This window comes from Ictidomys tridecemlineatus, chromosome X (genome assembly GCF_052094955.1).
Source record: "Ictidomys tridecemlineatus isolate mIctTri1 chromosome X, mIctTri1.hap1, whole genome shotgun sequence".
Lineage (NCBI taxonomy): Eukaryota > Metazoa > Chordata > Mammalia > Rodentia > Sciuridae > Ictidomys > Ictidomys tridecemlineatus.
This window is the reverse complement of record NC_135493.1, coordinates 38,665,551-38,688,060: the sequence shown is the minus strand read 5'-3', so window position 1 is coordinate 38,688,060 and position 22,510 is coordinate 38,665,551. Positions and strand designations below refer to the sequence as shown.

Genomic DNA, 22,510 nt, shown 5'->3' with positions numbered 1-22,510 from the left:
TGATTTACCTACAGAAAATTTCCCAATGGAAATCATAAACAGTTTAAAGAAAATTCTAGAGAAGACATAATGGAATAAGAGAGATTATACCAAATTGGATGTTTATAAGGGAGTATGTTGTCTAGAAAAAGTTGAAATCCTAAGGGACTGCTATGGTTGTCATGCAGGAAATTTCCCTGGAAACAGAAGCTGAAGGACTCTGTTTCTATCCAGGATAACAAAATAAAATCTGTTGCATGAGCTCCCCAAGTAAGTGCTTACATGGTCTCATTTTGGAAGCAGATGCTAGAGTGAAACCCATTGCCTTTCCAATTCTTCACTTGAATGGAGTTAGATGGAAAGGAAGTGAAAGATCATTTATACCTGAAGCTTCCCAGATTTCCCTACCATGGAATAAAAACAAGTAGGTGAGAAAGTGAAGAAGCCCAATCTTTGGCAAGTATACTCATTGTTTAGCCTATGATGAAAAGCCAAATTATCAAACACTCATGATAATTGTGAACACAGAGAGGATGATTTTAGGGCCACTGGAATTTTCCACTAAAAGGACAGGGAATAAATGTACATGCTTCAGTCAAAAAGTTGATTCATGAAAGGTCATAACAAAGCAAATCAATCAGATGCAAAACAGGTTAACAGAAAAAAAGTGCTGAGAGAAGTGAGAGAAGTGCTGAGTGCTGGCCACATGAAGAAAAGGGCAAAACGAGGAAACACTTATTGGATGAATAAACAATGAAGCAACTCAGGAAAGCACAAGAAGACAAAAGTATTGTGTTTCAAGAACTTTTGAATGAAGTAAACAGCTTTTATTCCCACAAAAATCCAGCTATATACAACTCCCTAATTCATTTTATGAACTTTGTCACATTCTAAAGTCCAAATAAATACCAAACGTAAAGATCTTCATCTTTTTTAATATATATATTTAGTTGTAGATGGACACAATGCCTTTATTTTATTTATTTATGTGGTGCTGAGGATCAAACCCAGTGCCTCACACATGCTGGGCAAGTGCACTACCACTGAGCCACAACCCCAGCCCAAGATCTCCATCTTGTTATATATACAGTTCCATGATTGGTATGGGTGGGGGGTCACAGACTTATAAAGTTTTACAGGACTTTGTAAGTCCTGGGTTCCTTTCTCAGCACCACATATAAATAAATAAAATAACAACTAAAAAATTAACAAGTAAGACAAAAAATAATAGATGAAAAATCAGCACTTTCCCAGTTATACTTAGTGAAGAAGCAAAGACAGATGCTTATTATTATGGCTTCATCGTATTTTTCCTTTTGATGTTAATATGTCTTATTTTGTATTTTTTCTAATACTAGTATATAAGATCTTTTTGACAATTAGAAAAATAAATAAACAGAACAAATAAAAAAAATAAAATGGCATACTTAAAGCTCTAACATATTGATAATTACATTCAATTTAAAGAGTCTATGCCAATTAAAAGACAAATTGGGGGCTGGGGATGTGGCTCAAGTGGTAGCGCGCTCGCCTGGCATGCGTGCGGCCCGGGTTCGATCCTCAGCACCACATACCAACAAAGATGTTGTGTCCGCCGAGAACTAAAAAATAAATATTAAAAATTCTCTCTCTCTCTCTCTCTCCTCTCTCACTCTCTCTTTAAAAAAAAAAGACAAATTGGAAAAAACATGATCCAATGATAGGCTGTCTAAAAGAAACTCACTTTGAATATAGCTATGTGGGTAAATTGAAAGTGAAAAGATGGTAAAAGTTATATCAATTAAACATTAATAAAAGAAAATTAGGATTTGTTATATTAATATTAAATAAAATAGACTTTAAGGAAAGAAAACGATCAGATATACAGAGGCACATTTTATAATGGATAATAGAGTCAGTCTCACTAAGAATAATAATAATCCTAATTTGCATGAACAAAAGAGAGAACCAAGCAAAAACTGATAAAATTTAGTACACAAATAAGGTAAAAGTGTAGCGCAGTGGTAGAGTGCTTGCCTAGCATGCGCAAGACCCTGAGTTCAATCCCCAGTACTGGGAAAAACAGGATTAAGTTATATATATATATATATATATATATATATATATATAGAGAGAGAGAGAGAGAGAGAGAGAGAGACTAAAACATAGTTTTAATTGGAGACTTCAACATCACTCTCTTAATAAAAAAAAATAGATGGAGGGGCTGAGGTTATAGCTCAGTGGTAGAGCACTTGTCTAGCATGCATGAGGCACTGGGTTCAATTCTCAGCACCACCTATAAATAAATAAAATAACAACTAAAAAAATTAATAAGTAAGACAAAAAATAATGGATGAAAAATCAGCAAGGATATAGAAGAATTCAATACCATGAACAAACAGGATCTAGTTGGCATTTATAGAATACTCCACACAATGAAAGTAGAACAAATATTCTTTCACAGAACACATAACAAGATATACAATGCCTTGAGCCATAATGCAAGCACAAACAAACTTTAAAATAATTGAAATCATACAGAAAGTATTCTACAATCACAATAAAACAAAATAGAGATCAATAATGAAAATCTCAAAACACTTGGAAACTAAACAACAATTCAGGTGTTGAAATGAAAGTCTTAAAGGAAATAATATATAGAGAGAACTAAAAAATGGAAATACTTGAAAATCTATGGATTATGGGGCTGGAGATATAGCTCAGTTGGAAGAGTGCTTGCCTTGAATACACAAAGCCCTGCATTCAAACCCCAGCACGGCAAAAAAAAATCAAAGAAAATCTATGGGCTATAATTTAAGAAGACCCCAGAGTAGTATTTATAACACGAAGTGTTTACATTTAAAGAAAAAAAAATGACTCAAGACAATAATCTGAGTTTCTACCTCAAGTATATAGAAAAAAGAAGACCAAAATAAATACTAAGTAATCTGAAGGAAGGAAATAATAAAATTATGAGTGAAAAATCAATGAAATTAAAAAAAAAGAAAATCAATAAAACACAGACTTTGAAAAATATTGATACAATTGACAAATGTTGAGCAAGACTCATCAGAAAAGAAGGGCGGGAGACACAAATTATTAACATAAAAAATGAAACAGAGGGTATTATTACAGAACTTACAGACATGAGGTGGAAATGAGGAAATACTATAAACAATTCTATACACATACACTCGACAGATTAGATGAAATGGAACAATTCCTTGAGAAACATGACCTACTGTCACTCATCTGATATAAAATAGATCATTTGAGTAGCCCTAGAATAATTAAGAAAATCGAATTTACAATTTGAACCTTCCAAAAAAAATCACTGATTCCACTGAATTCTACGAAACATTGAATGAAAGAACTGAACTTTTTTTAAGATATGATGGTTATCCATATGTAGAAAACACTCCTAGAACTAATAAATGAATTTAGTGAGGCTAAAGGATTAAGATAGACATACAGAAGTTAATTGAAACATTGAATGAAAGAACTGAACTTTTTTAAAGATACGATGGTTATCCATATGTAGAAAACACTCCTAGAATAAATGAATTTAGCGAGGGCTGGGGATGTGGCTCAAGCAGTAGCACGCTCGCCTGGCATGCGTGCGGCCCTGGTTCGATCCTCGGCACCACATACAAAGATGTTGTGTCCGCCAAAAACTAAAAAATAAATAAATATTGAAAATTCTCTCTCTCTCTCTCTCTCTCTCTCTCTCTCTCTCTCTCTCTCTTTCTCTCTCTTTAAAAAAAAAGGATTTAATGAGGCTAAACGATTAAGATAGATATACAGAAGTTAATTGAATATATGTATGTATGTATGTATGTATATGTATCATCTATGCATATGTGTATATTATATGTATGTATGAGTGTGTATATATAGTATACATTAGAAATGAACATGTAGAAACAAATTGAAGACATGAAAACATAATACCAAGAAAAAATAAAATAATTATAAGTCTAATAAAACACTTATATAGGACAGCCATGCTAAAATGAACACAATGCTGATTACTGCAAAAAAAAAAAAGATTTAAAAAATCTAAATATTGTATCCATGAATTGCAAGACTCAATATTCTAAAGATTCAGTTCTCCCCAAGGTGACACTCAGGTTTAATAAGCAAAAAAAACCAGCAAGGGGCTGGGGATGTAGCTCAGTGGTAGAGCAAGTGTTTTACATGTATAAGGCCTTGGGTTCAATCTCCAGAAAAGAAAAAATAAATAAAATCCCAGCAAGATGTTTTTGTTTATATAGACACAGTTAATTTAAATTTTGCATGGAAAATCAAAGAGACTAGAATAGGTTAAGGAGTTTTTGAAAATAAAAAATAAAGAGGGAGGAAGCCATCTATACAATCCTAAGACTTATTAAATATGTACATGTATCATTTTCCTGTTGCTACTGGAACAAATTATTGCAATTAATCTTTAAAATTATATATATATATATATATATATATATATATATATATATAGTTGTCAATGGGCCTTTATTTTATTCATTTATTTATATATGGTGCTGGGAATTAAACCCAGTACCTCACACATGGTAGGTAAGTGTACCACTGAGCCACAAACCCAGCCCCACAATTAATAGTTTTAACAACACAAATTTATTGTTTTATTACTGATGATCAGAGGTACTAAATCAATCTCATTGGGATAAAGTTAAAGTGTTGGCAAGGCTGTATTCCTTGTGGAGGCTCTTGGGAAAAATCTGTTTTCTTGCCTATTTTATCTTCTAAAAGCCACCTGCATTCCTTGACTTGTGGTACATGGCTCACAATGGCATCACTCTCACCTCTACTTCCATCATCAAGTCTCTTTTCCCTAACTCTGATCATCATGCCTCCTTCATAATTTTCTCATCTCAAGATTCTCAACCAGCTGACCACAGTGGCACAGGCCTGTAATCCCAGCAGCTCAGGAGGTTGAGACAGGAGGATTGTGAGTTCAAAGCCAGCCTCAGTAACTTAGTGAAGCACTAAGAGCAAGACCTGTCTTAAAATAAAAAATAAAAAGGGCTGGGGATGTTGTTCAGTGGTTAAGTACCCCTGGGTTCAATCTCTGGTACCCCTCCCCCCAAAAAAGATCCTCAATCACATCTGAAAGGTCCCTTTTACCATATTAAGAAACATATTTACAAGTTAGGTTGTGGATATCTATAAGATGTCATTATTCAGCCTACTAGAATGTAGCAATCAAGAACATATGGTATTGGTGGAAGGAAAGACACATAAATCAATAAGATAGAACACAGACTCCAAAAATATACCCAATTTACTTTTGGCAAAAGCAAATCTATGAAAGAATTATGGTGTTTTCAATAAATGGAGTAAATGGACTTCCCAAAAAGCAAACTTCAACTTAAATATGACACCTTACATAAACATTAACACAAAATAAACAATAGAGTTAAATTTAAAAATATACACTATAAAACTTTTAGAAAACAAATGCAGGGGAAAATCTTTTGAATTTAGGGCTAGGCAAAAACAAAAATAAAATGGCCTCAAATTGACACCAAATTCATAATTCATAAAATGAAAACACGTAAGTAGGCTTTATCAAAACTAAAACCATTTATTCTGCAAAAGACAGTGTGAAGAGGATGAAAAGATTAGCTACACAGTAGGAGAAAATATTTTCAAACCACATACCTGACAAAGATCTAGTATCTAGAATATATAACAAACACTCAAAATTCAACATTAAAAAAAATGAGCAAAGAGGGAAGGGGACATAGCTCAGTGGTAGAGCACTTGCCTAGCATAAACAATGCACTGGATTAAATCCTCAGCATGGTAAAAGGAAGGAAGACAAGCAGACAGGAATGAGTAAACACTTCACCAAAGGAGATACACAAATAGCAAATAGGCACATAAAAATATGTTTAATCATTAACTATTAGAGAAATGCAAATTAAAATCACAGTGAAATATTACTACATACCTATCAGTAAGTTGCTGAGGCTGGCTTTGAACTCACAATTCTCCTGCCTCAGCCTCCCAAGTAGCTGGGATGACAGGCATGTGCCACTGTATCTGACTGGTTGAGAATCTTGACAGGTACTACATACCTATCAGAAAAGTTAAAATTTAAAACCAGTGACAATATCAAATGCTTGTGAGGATGTGGAGAAACTAGATCACTTGTACATTGCTGATGGGAATGTAAAGGGGTACAGTCACTCTGGAAAATAGTCTGTAGCTTCTTATGTAATTAAATTGCAACGACCTTATGAGCCAGCAAATTTTACTCCTGGTCATTTATCCCAGATAAATGAAGACTTAGGTCACAGAAAACCACACAGATGAATGTTTATAGCAGCTTTATTCATAATAACCTCATACTGGAGACCACTCAATGGGTGAATGTTTAAACATTCTGTGGCAGATCTATACCATGAAATACAACTCAGGAACAAGATATGAATACATAGAACAAACTGAGTGGATCTTCAGAGAATTGCCCCGAAAGAAAAAAGGTAGTCCCCCAAAATTACAAACTGTGTGATTTCATTTATATAACATTCTCAAAATGACAAAACATGGGAAATAGAGACGTTTTGTGGTCTCCAGTGGTGAGGAAGAGGGATGGAGGAGAAAGGGAAGTGGGTACGGCTGTAAAATGACAACACAAAGAATGGAAACATTCTGTGTCTTAACTGTATCAGTATCAACTTCCCAGTTGAAACAGTGCTCTATAGTTTTGCAAGATGTTACCATTAGGGAAATCTGGGGTAGGGTACCAGTGCAGATAATCTCTCTGTGTTAGTTGTTACATGTGAACCTCCAATTATGCCAAAATTAAATGGCATATTTAAAAATAAATAATGATAGTAAAAGACTAGAACCCATGAATAAAATAGGAACATATAGGGGTAGGGGGGAGTAGCTCAGGGTTGGAGCACTTGCCTAACATGAGTGAGGCCCTGGGTTCCATCCTCAGCACCCAAAGGGGAAAAAAATAGAGGTGCACGAGTCTATACTGACATAAATCAATAAATAAACCTAAAAAATAAAACAGTACTCAAAGTCATAATGAAAAAATGGTAGTCTTTTCTCCCTCTTCACCTGCCAGTCACATTTCTCAGGGACAACCACATTTAACACTTTTAACTGGGCTCTTCTTTTGATTATCTACCTATTTCTATGCATAACCTGTAAGCTTATATTGCTACTTTTATTTGTTTTTCAATATCAGTTGACTTCCTATTTTGGTACTTGAGTATTTCTTCCAACTTTCCAACTCATTGTGTTAAATAACTGCTCAGCATTTGTAAAAATATCTTTCATCATTGAACCCATTCCATGGTTGTTTCCTTTCTCATGTACACTTGTGCATTTCTTAGAGTTCCTAGAATTTTGTGAGGAATTTCATTTCCTTAAGTTCTATATGTCTATCAAAGTATTTTACCAAATCAGTAAAATGCCTACTAAATTTTTTAACCTTCTAAATGTATCAGATAATATAACAATTCGTTTTACATATTGGAACCTCCTTTCTCAAAGATGCCTGTGTCTTTATTTGTCTGTTTATTGAACTGATTGTTCTGTAGGCCTGCTGCATAGTCACCTTGGAACTTCCTTTCACTACCTCGCAGGTTAATGCCTTCAAATCATTATTGGACCTCATGTTTTTTCTCTTGATTTACTATTCATTTTGCTGGAGAAAATACTTCAATAGTCTCAAATAAGGACAGACAGGAGTCAAAATGTTATGTCCTCCCTCCTAAATTGCATGAGGAAATAACTTTAGTCTAACCTTACTGGGTAGAATTATAGAATGAAAATAATTTCTCTCAGAGACATACCTTTGTTTATTGCTACACTATCTCTAGGCTTCCAATATTGGTGCTATAAAGTTCAATGCTCTTGTAATTTCTGTTCTTTGTGTGAACAAAAAAAGGACATAGACATATTCACAAACTGAAGCAATTTTAAAAGCATGAAAGGATAATCAATTTTGTGTGGATAAATATGAATATGAATGAATAGGGTTTTTTTGTGGAAACATATAAGTTACCAAAATTGATGTGAGGATAAATCATTAAATTTTGAATAAATAAATAACCAAAAAATAATTTGAAGCACAGTTAAAAGCCTCTTCATCACATATATTGCAGGTCTCAAATTTTGGGAGGGTAGATTTTGTCATAACTGCTTAAGACAGATAGCTTCAAAAACACATTTTATGAGATTACAATGGATCCATAAAATGAATACCACAACTAGATAAAAACACTACATGAAAAATTAAAGACCAAATGCCCAAATGTAAATGTAAAAAAGCCAAATAAAATTTTGGCAAGTATACTCAGTAAAGTAAAAGTACATCATGAGCAAGTAGAATTCATTCAAATAATGTAATATTGCAGCATAAAAAAGTCTATCAACTGAATTACCACATTAACAGATTAAAGGAGAAAGAATATAGCCATTTCAATAGATGAAAAAATAATATTTAGTCAGATACAGTGGCTGAAGCAGAAGGGTCACAAGTTTAAGGTCAGCCTCAGCAACTTTAGTGAGGCCATACACAACTTAGTTGAGATCCTGTCTCAAAAATAAAAAGAAAAAAAATAGAAAGGGCTGGGGATGTGACTAAGTGGTAGGGCACTCCTGGGTTCAATCCCCAGAACCCCCCCCCCAATTAATACAATTCAATACTTATCTGATTTCCTAAAGAAAAAAATTATAAATGGAAGTGAATCTTTATTTAACTTAATCTAGAATATCAATCCAAAACTTAAAGGAAACATCATACTTAATAGTGAAAGTTTTAGAGAACTTCTCATTAAAATAAAACAAAACAAGGACACCTGCTGTCCCTGAGATGGGGAGGAGAGGAATCGCTTCTCATCATAAAATCTTCTGTACTGTTTGTGTATTAGTTTGATTTTTAATTTTTTATATAAAACAATCATGATTGAATTTATAGCTGTTTAATATTTGCTTTACTCAACATATCAACATAGTTATGATTTAGTTAACGCTTAATCAAAACATACCATGTAATTTTAATGTTGTTCTTCCAGAAACCCATTAACCTACTTTATAAAGATCCTTCTTTGATGTGAATTCTAAGAGTACAACACAGTGAGAAGATGGCCTGAAGTGAGGGTGTGCATCCACAGTCTTCTCAAGGGTCTTGTAATCAGCAAGTAGTTCATGAAACAAAGAAGCTAGGATCTGAAGGCTGGAAGGGGATGGAAGTATGCTTGTCTAACAAAGCACTAGGTACTTGAACTCAGTATATCCTTAACTTACATTGTTCTATGTTCTGGACTCATTTTTTATGTCACATAAGGTTCTAAAGTATTATAAATTAGCAATAATGATTATGAGTAGTAAGAATAGTAACAAAGATGATGCTTGACTTTTTTGCACGTTTATAATGTACCAGCACTATGATAAATATTTCATGTGTATCATATTTTTGATGTTAGGAAACCAATTGATAATTCCTTACAAATGACTTATTAGTTACAAAGGGAAAGTGATGATTTTATAAAAGAAGGCCTTAATGAAGTGATTAAAGTTAACATTGCCAATATTGATACCATCTGACATGTTGTGCCTTTTGGTGATGCCCTGAGGACACAATATAACTCCTGTAGTATTTTGCCAAAATATAAAATCTCAATTCAATAAAATATCAGACAAACCGAAATGAAAGGACATTCTGCAAAATAACTGACCTGTACTTTTAAAACATGTCAATATTATAAAACACAAAAACTGATGAGTTACTAGAGATTAGTAGTGTATTAGTTAGCTTTTCATTGCTGACAAAATACTTGAGAAAAGCAACTTAAACGAGAAAATATTTATTTGGCTCATGTTTTCAGAGGTTTTAGTCCATAGGCACTTGATCCCATTGCTGTGGACTTGTGAGGCAGAACATTATGGCAGGAAGAGCAAGGTAGAGAGTGAGGAAGGGGTCAGGGACAAGATATACCCTTTACAGGCATTGCCCCAGTGACCTACTATTGAACATTGCTACTTTGAGGACCAAGCTTTCAACATGTGAGCCTTTGGGGAATATGCAAGATGCAAACCATAACAAGAGAAAAGTCAAGAGATATGACAACTGAATTCATGATCCCATTTTGGATCCTGAATTGGAAAAAGTAACTAAAAAGGACAATATTCATAAAAATGAAAACTTCAAATGTTCTACAAATTATTGTATCAATTTTAACTTTCCAGATTTAGATAAATGTACAATGGTATAACAGAATGTCTTTGTTCTTAGAAAATGCACACTAAAATAGTTTGGAATAAAGAGCCATTTACTCCAAAATGCTTGAGAAAAATAATATTTGAATGTATGTGTGTGTTAATATATACACATAAATACAGAGAGAAAAAGAGGAAATAAAGTAGATGGGGTAAAGTATAAAATATTTAATTTGAAATCATCAAAACAAATTTTTTAAAAATGAGATAGAGGGCTGGGGATGTGGCTCAAGCGGTAGCGCGCTCGCCTGGCATGCGTGCAATCCGGGTTCGATCCTCAGCACCACATACAAACAAAGATGTTGTGTCCGCCGATAACTAAAAAATAAATATTAAAAATTCTCTCTCTCTCTCTCTCTCTCCTCTCTCACTCTCTTTAAAAAAAATGAGATAGATAGGCGCTATTATCCTTTACTACAGATGAGAAGAGTGAGGATCAGAATGGTAAGTCTTTATATGATTAGTAAGTAGTGGAGTCTGGGATTAAACCCAGGACTATCTGATTCCAAAGTCTACACTCTTAATTATCAGGATCTATTGCCTCAAATTTCCATGACTTTGTTTAGAATGAAACATTTGCCTCTAAATCAGTGCTTTCATCAAAAGTAATCTTGAGAAAATTTCATGTTTTCATTAATTGATGCTCTTGCTGCCTATACTTTTCTTTTGGAAATATAGTTTAAGAATAGTTTCATACTATTAAGAATATTCACATATTCAAATATGCCTGGATTTCAAAAAAATTTCCCATATATCTGTGTTACTCCCCAAAAAAGGGAATGCATGAAGAAGTACATTAAGTCTGCTTTAAAAGCTGTCATATGAGCCAGGCGTAGTGGTGCATGCCTGTAATTCCAGCAGCTCAGGAGACTGAGGCTGCAGGATTACAAGTTCAAAACCAGCCTCAGCAATTTACTAAGGCCCTGAGCAACTTAGCAAGACCCTATCTCAAAATGAAAAATAAAATGATCTGGGGATGTGGCTCAGTGGTAAAGTATCTCTGGGTTAAATCCCCAGTACCAAAACAAAACAAAACAAAAATACACCACAATTTGCAGCTCAATACCATGGTGTACCCCCATAATTCCAGTGACTCCAGGGGCTAAGACAAGAAAATCATGAGTTCCAGGCCAGCCTGAGAAACTTAGGGAGAACTGTCTTAAAATAAAATAAAAAGGGTTGGGAACCAAAGGTCCGAGCAGGGGATATAGCTCAGTGGTGGAGAACACATGAGTTTTGGGGGGACATGCCTGATGCAAACCATAATAAGAGGAAATTAAAGAGATAAAAGACAACCGACTAGCATGTGACTGGCCCTGGAGTTGATCCTCAACATGGCAAAAAACAAAACAAAAAATAGTTACTATGCAGTGTCAAGAATATTCAATGGAGAAAGAATAGTATTCCACCCCCTGCCTTTTTTTCCTTCTTGTTTTTTGTTTGTTTTTGTTTTGTTTTATTTATAGTACTGGAGATTGAACCCTAGGTGCTTTAGCACTGAGCTCCACTCCCAGCTTTATATATATGTGTGTGTGTGTGTGTGTGTGTGTGTGTGTGTGTGTGTGTATAATATTTTAAATAAAATATTTATTTTTATTTTTTAATAATTTTTGTAGTTGTAGGTGGACAGCATGCCTTTATTTTATATGTTTATTTTTCTGTGGTGCTGAGGATAGAACCCAGTGCCTCACATGTGCTAGGCAAGCACTCTGCCACTGAGCTATAGCCACAGCCCCTATATTTTATTTTTTAATTTTGAGACAAGGTCTCACTAAATTGCCCAGACTAGGGGAACTTTTGATCTGCCTGCCTCAGTCTCTTCAAGTAGCTAGTCTTTTCAACAAATAGTGCTGGGATAATGTAAAAGAATAAGGGTGTGCTCCCTATCTCACACCTCAAAATGAATCAAAGACCTAAATGTAAAAGCTAAAAGTATAAAATTCTCAGAAGAAAATATAGGCATGAATCTTTGCAACCCTGAATTAGTCTATCATTCTTTTGATAAGACAACCAAAGCCACAAACAAAAGAAAAATGGATGAATAGAATTTCATCAAAGTAAATATTTGTACTTTAAAGGACACGATCAAAACACTGAAAAGTTGACCCACTGAATGGGAGAAAATATTTGCAAGTCACATATCATGAATGACAGATTTATAAATATATTATGAACTTCTAAAACTCAATAATAAAAATATAAATAACCCAATTAAATATGACCAAAGAATTTGAGTAGACTTTTTTTTCCTTAAAAGATATAGAAGTGGCTAATAAACACATGAAAATATGTTCAATATCATGCCATCAGGGAAAAATGCAAATTAAAACTACAATGAGATACCACTTCCAACCCACTAAAATGACAATACTCAAGAAGACTGATAGTAGCAAATATTGGCAAGGATCTGGAGAAACTGAAATCTTTATGCATTGTTGGTAATAATGTAAAAAGTTGTGGCAATTGCAGTCTGGCAATTACTCAGTTAAACATAAAGTTATCATATCAGTAATTCCATTCATAGGCATATACTCAAGAGAATTAAAAACATGCCAAACAAAAACCTGTGCACAAATGGTTGTAGCAGCACCATTCAAAATAGTAAAAGGTGGAACAATCCAAATGTTCTTTAACTGACAAATGGGTAAACTTGATGTGGTATATCCATATAGTGGAATATTTATTGGCCATAAAAAGGAATGGAGAATTAATGCATGCTAACAGCATGGATGAGACTTGAAAACAGTATGCTAAGTGAAGAAGCCAGAAACGTGATCCTCCTGTCACATATTATATGGTTCCAGTATGAAATGTCAAGAATAAGTAAATCTGTATAAACAGAAATTAGATTAGTGATTTTTGAGGACTTGAGGGACGGGAATGAATGTTATTAGATATGTGGTTTCTTTGTTGGGTGATGAAAATGTTCTGAAATTGGGTAGTGGTGATTTATGCACAACTCTGAATATAGTTTAAAAAATCAGTTTATTTATTTATTTATTTATTTATTTATTTATTTATTTATTTATTTATGATGCTAGGGATTGAACCCAGGGCTTTATGCATGGAAGGTAACACTCTACTAAGTGAGCACTCTACCAACTCAGCACTGCTGCAAATATATATATATATTATTGTATGTAAATTGTCTCCATAAAGCCATGATTGATTGATTGATTTTTTTTTTTGTACAAGGCATTGAACACAGGTGGGGCTTAACCACAGAGCCACATCCCCAGAACTTTCTATTATTTTTTTAAATTTGGAGACAGGGTCTCCCTAAATTGCTTAGAGCCTTGATAAGTTGCTGAAGCTGGTCTTGATCTTGTGATCCTCCCGTCAGCTTCCCATAATATGTGTGTGCAACTGTGCCCAGTAAAGCTATAATTTTTTAAGTCAATGTTGATGTCTACATTGCTATTCAGAAATTGCTCTAAGCCTTTTTTACTTCTACATACCTCTTTCCTCCACCTTCCCTGTTGTCCTAACCATGTCTGATCATGTACTTTCATTCTTATTTTCCAGATTACCTCTTGGATTTGAAGAGAACCAGTGTTTGAATATTCAATCCATCTGTCCACAATACTATAATTAATTGACCTAACATGGATCATTTCAGTGATAGAATGACCCGTGTCAGGTCAATTAATACCAACATGATTCAATTTAGGGACTTCAGTTGCTCCACTAGGGAAGCAGATTTCATTGGCGGATTAGGCATTGTTAGATTGAAGATATCAGAGGTCTCCAATTAGAGCCTACAAAAGGAAACCGACCCAGAAGTATCTCTGATGATTTCTGGTGAAATTATTTGCATTCTGGATTAAGCCATACATGAAGTTGGTTCTGCCCCTGAATATTTAATCTATAATGAACTATAAATTGCCTGTGTTGCTCAATTCAGTTTGAGTCTTTTATTAGTCACTTGAAATGAAAGAATTCCACATGATATGGCTTTTTTTCCCCCTGGATCCTAAACGACATTGGGGCATGATTTCCAATCTCTGCCCTTAAGACCCTGTTCATCAGGCCTATGCACTCACTTGTTATTGCCTATAAAAGGGGGGACATCAGACCACCCTCATGTCTCAGAAGGCATTAATTTAACTCACATATAATGCATAAATAAATGACCAGCAAATAGCCCTTACCTCTTTACTGAAAAGTTGGAAGGGAATTATTGTAATCAGGAGCTCGTCTTCCTACCCAAAAGAGAATTGTTGGCAGTACAGGGAGGCCAAAAGTATGTAGCCTCAATAACCTTGAGAAAGTGTAACTAAGGTTGGTCTTTGAGAATTAAACTAGTAGAATCCCCACACAAGGAGTGTCGTCTGACATCCATGACAGCCAACCAAGAGCGTGCCTGTTTGAAAACTACAAAACTCCAGTCAAGGTCGTCACCTCAGAGAAACCAAAATGAAATGCAATTGCAATTAAGCAATCTGAAAACTAATTCTATGCTCTCCCACACCTAGCCTTATGCTTGGCACGTAGCACCATCAGTAAATATTTGTTGAATGAATGAATCAGCATGAACAAAAGTGTCAACATGGCAGAGGAAATCTAAGAAGCCAGAAGCAGGCAGTTATCCTTCATACGAAGTCCAAGAGACAGGAAATTTCATGTATATAGATATAGATAGGAACCTAGATGTGGAGGTGGATAAATATAATAGAGATAAACATAGACACCTGAATCTGTGTGCTTGGTTAATATACACCTACCACTGGACTACAGACCCACTCTCAGTATGGGGGTCAGACCTTGGACCCTACTGCATAGAATAAGGTAAATTTCATCTTCTGTGGCCCCTTGGCAGCCAGCCAGCTGGCTTTCATCTAGTGATAACCTCTGCCTTTGTCATGAGCTGAGCTAGCCTTGGCACTGCCAACTATTTACAGAGACATAAAAATCACAACTATAACATCAGGGAAGATGTATAAAAAATACAAACCACACTGGATAATCAGTATGATTCCCCCTTCTATAATCTATGTTGGAAGTATATGAAAGAGGGTTGGGTAAGAATATTGACTGTGCAAGAGTTGTCTTTGTGGAGCCCAAAGAAGGGGCAGAGGGTGCTTCCCATTTCCATTGAAAGCACCATATTCACAGAGGAATGGCTGCACCTCTTGCTCTAGATAAAAAACGCATTCCAGATAAAAAAACAAACACAAGTTTTCTATTTCTAAACTTACCAGGTCAATGTCACGCCTTGCCTTACGCTAGCTACACTGTGGTTACCCTTTCTTATCAAAGGAAAACACAGGGCCTCATTGAGTTCTCTGTCACTCATAACTGGAGAAAAGGGAGTTGGATCATCTTGATTTATTTTTATTCTTTTTATTCTTTTTTTGTTGAAAAGGTCAACCAAAAAATGTTTGCTTAAAAAGAAAGGATATTATGTAAAAAATTAGCCCATTCCAAGATTATGTTGTGCATATATGGCACAGCAGAAAGCTTATAAAAGGGCTGGATTACGTAGCAGGATCAGTTTATGAACTGGACATAGAGAGCTAGATCAGCTTTTCTAGAACATGGGTAGATGGATGGTGCTGGCTAATAGAATGAGGACCCCCAGTCTAGACCTGGATTCTCAATTCGCAAAGAGCCAGATATCAGTGAAGGCGACCAAAATGCTAACACCATATTGAACCAAACGGACTCTTCATCAATTGATGAATCTATTGTTTTATAGAATTCTGTAGAGGCTCTGAGTCATCAGCCTGGATACCAATTCCTTTGCATGGGATCGAAGACAGAGAGCTTAAGAAGAACTGGGATAGTCGGTAAGTGTCTGCTCAGACTGACATCCAGGGATACATGCAGAGGTTCATTTGGATGACGTTTTTTTTCCCTCTGATTTTGTAGATTCAACTGCAGCTTTCTCACCTATTAGTTGGTCTCCTGAGGCTGAAATCTGAAGCATCAAAAGGTATTGACAATATTAAAGCTTTTATTTGACCATTAAGCAATGTCTCCTTCTCCCTTAGGTGAAAGTAGAAATGTTTATCCAAATGTTTTGTGATATGTTTTTGTTTCAGTATTATCTGCAAGCAAAGAAGATAGTGTTGATATAAAAAGCTGATTAAAATTAAAATAGTGCCACCCATTAGATTGTTGAGGGCATCCAAGATCCCTAGTTGACACACTGGGAGAAGTCCATTTTGAACAAAGTTCTGGAGGATTGAGCTCTGCACGAAAGAGCTAGCTGCCAATGATAATAAATGTCTAACACCCTTACCTTGATTATAGCCTCCTCAACCTGTTCTGTGTTCCCAGTTCTAACTCATTTTATATAGCATTTAGGGCCTAATATTGATTTTAGTACTCAGATCTGAGGTTTGACACTTTCTTCCAAAAGGGACTTTTTTTTTTTTTTTTTGGACACCACTTGGAATAATTTCTGCTCTTCCTGCTCTAGGTAAACATTCCACTTGATCCAGGAACAAAAACAAAGCAAAGTGAGAATGAGGAGAAACATGAACAAAGACTTTTCAGCTCGCATGGAGGCTCTGATCACCCAGGCAAGTGACATAGATCCAGCCACCACAGCAGCAGGAGCACTCACAGGGGTGGTACCCCCAGTTAAGACTCTACTTGAAGATGCTCCACTCACTGCAAGTCATGGAGTAAATGTGGGTCAGAAAAGTGTAGGTCAAAAAGACAATGATGAGATGAAAAAAGTGTGTGATTTTAGTTTGTATCTAAGTGCAGAGGCTGATGGGCCATGCCCAGATTTGGCTTTGGTTCATGCTGCACTGGAAGAAGATTCCTGTGCTGCTGATGGTGGGGATAATGTAGGGAAGAAAACCAGCCGTAAAAGGAGGAATAAAAAGGAAAGTAAGATTGTGTATCTTCCTTTGCCTCTGACACTGCAGACTCGGGCATCGTCTGCAGCCCAATTTCTAAGTCAATCTTGTGCCATGGAGTCTTTCCCAATTGCTAATGTGGGGCAAGCAAGCAATGAGCAAAGGTGGGATGAGACATCAGTTCTTGCTCAGCCTTGGGAGGCACTGAATGGTGCTGTGCCACCAGAAACAAGTCCAGGTCAGTCCTCTCTTGAGGAGGCCTCTGTGACAACCAATGAGGAGAACAAAGTACAGCAGAAAAGCAAAAGTAAAGGGAAAAATAAAAAGAATGAAAAGATTGCAGGTGGTCCTTGGCCTCTGACAGTACAGGCTTGGGTATCTTTCACAGGCCCAAATCCAGCACAGACCAGTATTACAAGGCCTTCACCAATTGTGAATGATGCAATCAGCATAGGGCCAAAAAGCAGAGGTCAAAGATGTGAGGATAGCATGTCAATTCTTACTTTGTCTCAAGACACAGATGGCGGTGACTCAAGCTCATTTGTAGCTCTAGGACGGGCTTCCCTGGAGGAATTGTCCTCTGCTCCTAACAGTGAGGCAAATGTAGGAAAGAAAAGAAAACGTAAAAGGAGGCATAGAAAGCGCAAAAATGCCCTGGCTCATCTCTGGCCTCTGACAGTGCAAGCCTGGGCATCATTTACAGAAGCAAATCCAGCCCAGACCCTTTTACAGGGGAAACCCCTAGGGAGGGAAAGCTGGCCTCAACTGGAGAAGTGTGAGGAAGAAAGAAAGTCTGTTATCCCTTGGTCTGAGGGGACACAGACTGGGCCGCCCTGCTCCATAATGGCTTCTTTGCAGACTTCATTTGAGGGGGCTTCTCTTTTAGAAGATATCCAGACAAAGCTGAAAGAACTTAGGAGGAGGCCTGTGAAGAGAGATGAAGGGCAACTGCAGAATAGCATAGAGCTCACCCTGGAATCCTGTCAGGGTTGGAGAAATGCAGAGAGATACCCAAGGGATCAGAACTTCTGGGAATGTACCGTCATGAATTTTGCTAGGCAAGTTGATTGTTGTTATTGTGGGGAGCTCTGCTCACAAGAGAGAATGGAGGCTTTGACTTTGACCAAAGCCCATACCCACATCAGTACTTCAGTGATGGGAATGCATGGACCAGAGAAGGAAGGGGCTGAATCGCAGACAATCTGGATGGGGAAATGGGAAAGCTTTTAAGATAAAGAAGATAAAAGAAAGGGAGCTAAGGAGCATTCTGGGTCCTGGAAGTGCAATTGTCTGCATTTTGGGGGGAGAGAGGAATGTTTAAAATGCTACTCTGAGGAAAGAGAGGTTAAATATACAAATGGTAAATTTCTCCAGATTTTATGGTAATATCATAATTACTCTAATCATGGGAGATTTCTCTCCTAATTAAGTTTTCAGTTTATTAGCAGATAAAGAGAACCTCCTTTCTTCTGTCTATCCTCTTCCTCATAAATTCTCTGAAAGGATTGGAAAAGTTGTGTTGTTATGACTGATAAACAGTATTATGAGTCTAGATTACAAACGAATGATACAATGTATATTGGATCCTGAGGATACTGCCCTTGACTATAAAATGTTATTGAATATTGTATGTAACATTGCAAACTGACTTCATTATATTTAATTCTGGTACTGACCACTTAATAGTTGTTAAGAGCATGGGCTCTATAGCTACAATGGCAAGATTCAAAGCTGTGTTCCTCTGAGTAAATTACTCATCTTCCCTGGGTCCCAATTTCCCTCTCCCACACAGAGAGGGAAATAATAATAATAACACCTCTTAGAGTTCTGTGAGATTAAATGAATTAACAAATTAGCAGCACTTAGAAGAGTATTTGGCATACCAGAAGCCCTCACACAATGTCAAATGTCATTACTTTAACTTAAAGCACTTAAGTTCTGTAAAAGGGCTGGTTTTGTGGTACTATGTGTCCTAAAAGTTACATAAATGTCATTGCATACATAATATGGAATATGAAGCTTCTATTTAAGTTATAGTAACAAAAATGCTTAAGGGCATAGAAAAATGCTACTTATGGGGGGAAAGCAGGTTATTTCTGAGGTAGTGGATATTAAGCATGTCAAGAAATTCTTCAGCAATAAAGACTTGGAGAGAAATGCACTCTTGTGTTTATATTGGTCACTGCTGGGTAGGGAGAGCATGCCTGGGTAATGGTTGGTTCTGCCTCTTAATCCTTTTGTGTAACTTCCACATGTCTACATGAGTACATAACACTTTAGGATCAGCAAATCATCTAGAATTAATGAGGGAAAAGAGAAGACTTCTCAATAGGAGACATGTCAGAGGAGAATCACCCAAGGCTAGAGGGTTGAATGGACCAGGCCTTTCTAAGCAAAGACACACCAGCTGACTGCTGCTGGAAAACAGACCCAGGTACCTTTGGCTGGGACACTACAGAACCCAGACAACCACCTTGGGAAGGAGGAAAGAGACTTCAGTTTGCTCAAACAACATTGGAAATAAGTGAGAGAAAATGACTATGCTTCTGCCCAAACCAATATTGTCTGCTTTTGCAGAGACAATGCTGCTCTGACTGTATTTCTATTTTCTCTATTTGTTGAAAGTTTATTCAAGGAGCTTGGCTGAACAATGTAGTTGAGCATATCTTGAGATTAAAAAATTAATTTTGAGGTAGATGTGATGATGCACACCTGTAATCCCAGCAACTCAGGAGGCCAAGACAGGAGGATCACAAGTTCAAAGCCAGCCTCAGCAATTTAGAGAGGTGCTAAGCAACTGAGTGAGACCCTGTCTCTAAATAAAATACAAAATAAGGCTGGGGATGTAGCTCAGTGGATAAGTGCCCCTGGGTTCAATCCCCAGTACAAAAAAAGAAAAAAGAAAGAAAGCAAAAAGAAAAAAAAAGAAAGAAATTAATTTTGTTTTGGTATTTTATATAGCCTGACATTGAGATCAATAAAATATTGTCCTCATGTATTCATTGGCAACATAGAAGGGGTAGATATTCATGGAAGCTCTGAGAGGGCTCAAGCACCCTCATGTGTGTCCCATTAGATAGTCCTAGCTGAGATTTTGGGGAATTTTGGAGAAAAACTTACACAAAGGTGTAGGCAGGACTTTTCTGATGCCCACTCATCTCCTGCCACAAGGAGTCCAATTTATAATCTGTTCTTCCTCAAAAAGAATAATAGTTCTCCCACTTGGCCACACTCCTTTCTGTTCAACCCAGAACCTTAACAAGAGAGGAATTGGGTATACATAGGTAATAGAGAGTGGCCATATAGCCTCACTACACTCTATATGTAGTGAGGGACATTCTGACATGCATCAAGTTTATAATATGAAGAACAAAAATCTTCTGGTCAGTGGGGCTTTGGCAGGACAAGAACAATCAACAGGGCTGATGTTTTCTTTCTCTCTGGTGAATTCTTTCCACCATTATGAGTGGTAAATTTAGTGCAGGGGAGCTAAGCAGAGCAAGGGCAGGATTAGGGGAGAGGAGACAAAGAGACATTGATTGACCAGTTCTTGGTCTAATCCGAGTTTAAGGCTAAGAGAGAAGACAAAGAATAATGCATAACACACATTAGATACAATTATGTATGTTATATAATTATATTTTTATATAATATCTATCTATATATTATAAATAAATATATATTTTTCCTTTCTCACACTACCCACCACAATTCTGGGTGATTAATAGAGTGGATTCTTTTCACTTCATTGTCTAATTCAGCTCACCAAAGTAAGAGAGATAGAAATGAAATTGAAGCAGAAGCTTGTATTTGTTAATAAAGACTGAATTTATTTAACAGATTTTCTGTGTCACATAGTCTTGGGAACCTTCAAGTCCAATTGTGGGTAACTGACAGGACCCTTGTTATAGTGTGGAGGGAACTCATATCTGAGAAGTGCAACTGCTCTTATCAGTTTCTTTTTCTTTATCCTATGACTTTCATAACTTGCACTTAAAAGAAGTAGAGGCTAGGAGAGGGAAGGGAGACCTGAGCAGCACCCAGTGAATTGTCCTTCATTTACAAAGGTAACACATAGAAACTGGTCTTGGAGTCAGCCTTTAAGCCAGGATTTCTAGTCATGACACCCTATTTCTTCACTATTCCAAATGTACATCCTTCTGACTGCCTATTTCCTTAAGAATACTTTATACTTCCAACCCTATAGAGCCCTGCACCCTAACAGGTATCAACCACTTCAACAAAGTCACTCATCTTAGTGTCCCCCAAAGATACCTAGAACATTCCCACTGCTTTTCTGAAATTCTCCCCTTTGCCCTTTACTCTTGGTCTGATCCTCCATTCCTGGACATAAAACCTCACCAGGCTTTCCTGTTAGCCCAGTGATTCATTTTCATTACTTCATCTGGATCTTTCTTTTTCACCTGAATCAAAGCTGTTTATTACTTCAAGGGCTCAGTGAAGTTCTGTGACAGGAAGTACTCTTGCAGGATAGATATTGTTCTAAAACTGAGTCAGCCTCTTGGGGGCCTTTTCCTGTATACATGAAGTAGGCCATGTGCCCAAGGGACCATACTTTAATCTCACAGCTAGGTAAAGAAATTGCTAAAAATCATGCATTTCCTACAGTAAAATAAACAGGCCCTCTGGGGTGTTGGTAAGGGGCCATGTGAAACACAATGGCCCTTTCAAGGGACCTGCCTTAAGTAATAATCTTGCAGTATGCTCAGTTTATATAGTCTAGCTTCTAAGGAGCTCACAGGGGCTCTTTTATACCAAAACATGCTGTCCTTAGCATATGAACACAATCTTAATGACCCATTAGCAATAGGAGTTGGAGTAGGCAGTAGCCTTGGAGTTGTTTTGCCAGCAGCTGAGACATGCACTCAAATCCTTTGGTCTGTAACTCCAGCTCCTATGACTAAGGCAACAATTTTCCAGCCAGGGTTAGGCCTTGGAAAGGAGCAAAGTTCATTGATCCATGAGGTCCATTCCCCTGGCCCTGTGTCTGAAGGACTTAATGCATTCTTATTCCTCACACAACTCCAAGAGTGCAAAACTCTGAAATCTATCCAAATTCAAATCCTAACCCTTCTTTACTAAATTGAGTAAATTATTTAACCCTTCTATGCTTCAATTTCTTCATCTGTAAATTGGGAATAATTATACCTACCTCATGTGATTGTTGTGAGGATTAAAATAGGTCATATATGTCAAGGGCCTGAAGTGATAGATGGCATGTATTTCAGTATATAATGAATATTGGTTCTTACTATCATTCCTTCTTTTCTCAATGAGAACATCAAAGAGCTGAGGTATGTTGCTGTGCAGGCTATGGTTTTATCTAAAAGCAGGAGCTCAATTCTTTTTTTTTTTATTTTTTTTTTTTTTATTTTTTATTTTTTTTATTGGTTGTTCACAACATTACAAAGCTCTTGACATATCATATTTTCATACAATAGATTGAAGTGGGTTAT

The 22,510-nt window shown here is 36.4% G+C and overlaps 1 protein-coding gene across 1 annotated transcript; it reads left to right on the top strand.

The window, feature by feature from the left end:
• Positions 1-12,878: 12,878 nt before the first annotated feature.
• On the top strand, positions 12,879-19,194 carry LOC120889540 (uncharacterized). The gene is made up of 4 exons (XM_040284194.2): positions 12,879-15,009; positions 15,920-16,010; positions 16,093-16,156; positions 16,646-19,194. The coding sequence occupies exon 4, from the start codon at positions 16,692-16,694 to the stop codon at positions 18,261-18,263; it is 1,572 nt and encodes a 523-aa protein (XP_040140128.2). The 5' UTR covers positions 12,879-15,009; positions 15,920-16,010; positions 16,093-16,156; positions 16,646-16,691; the 3' UTR covers positions 18,264-19,194.
• The last annotated feature ends 3,316 nt before the right edge of the window (positions 19,195-22,510 follow it).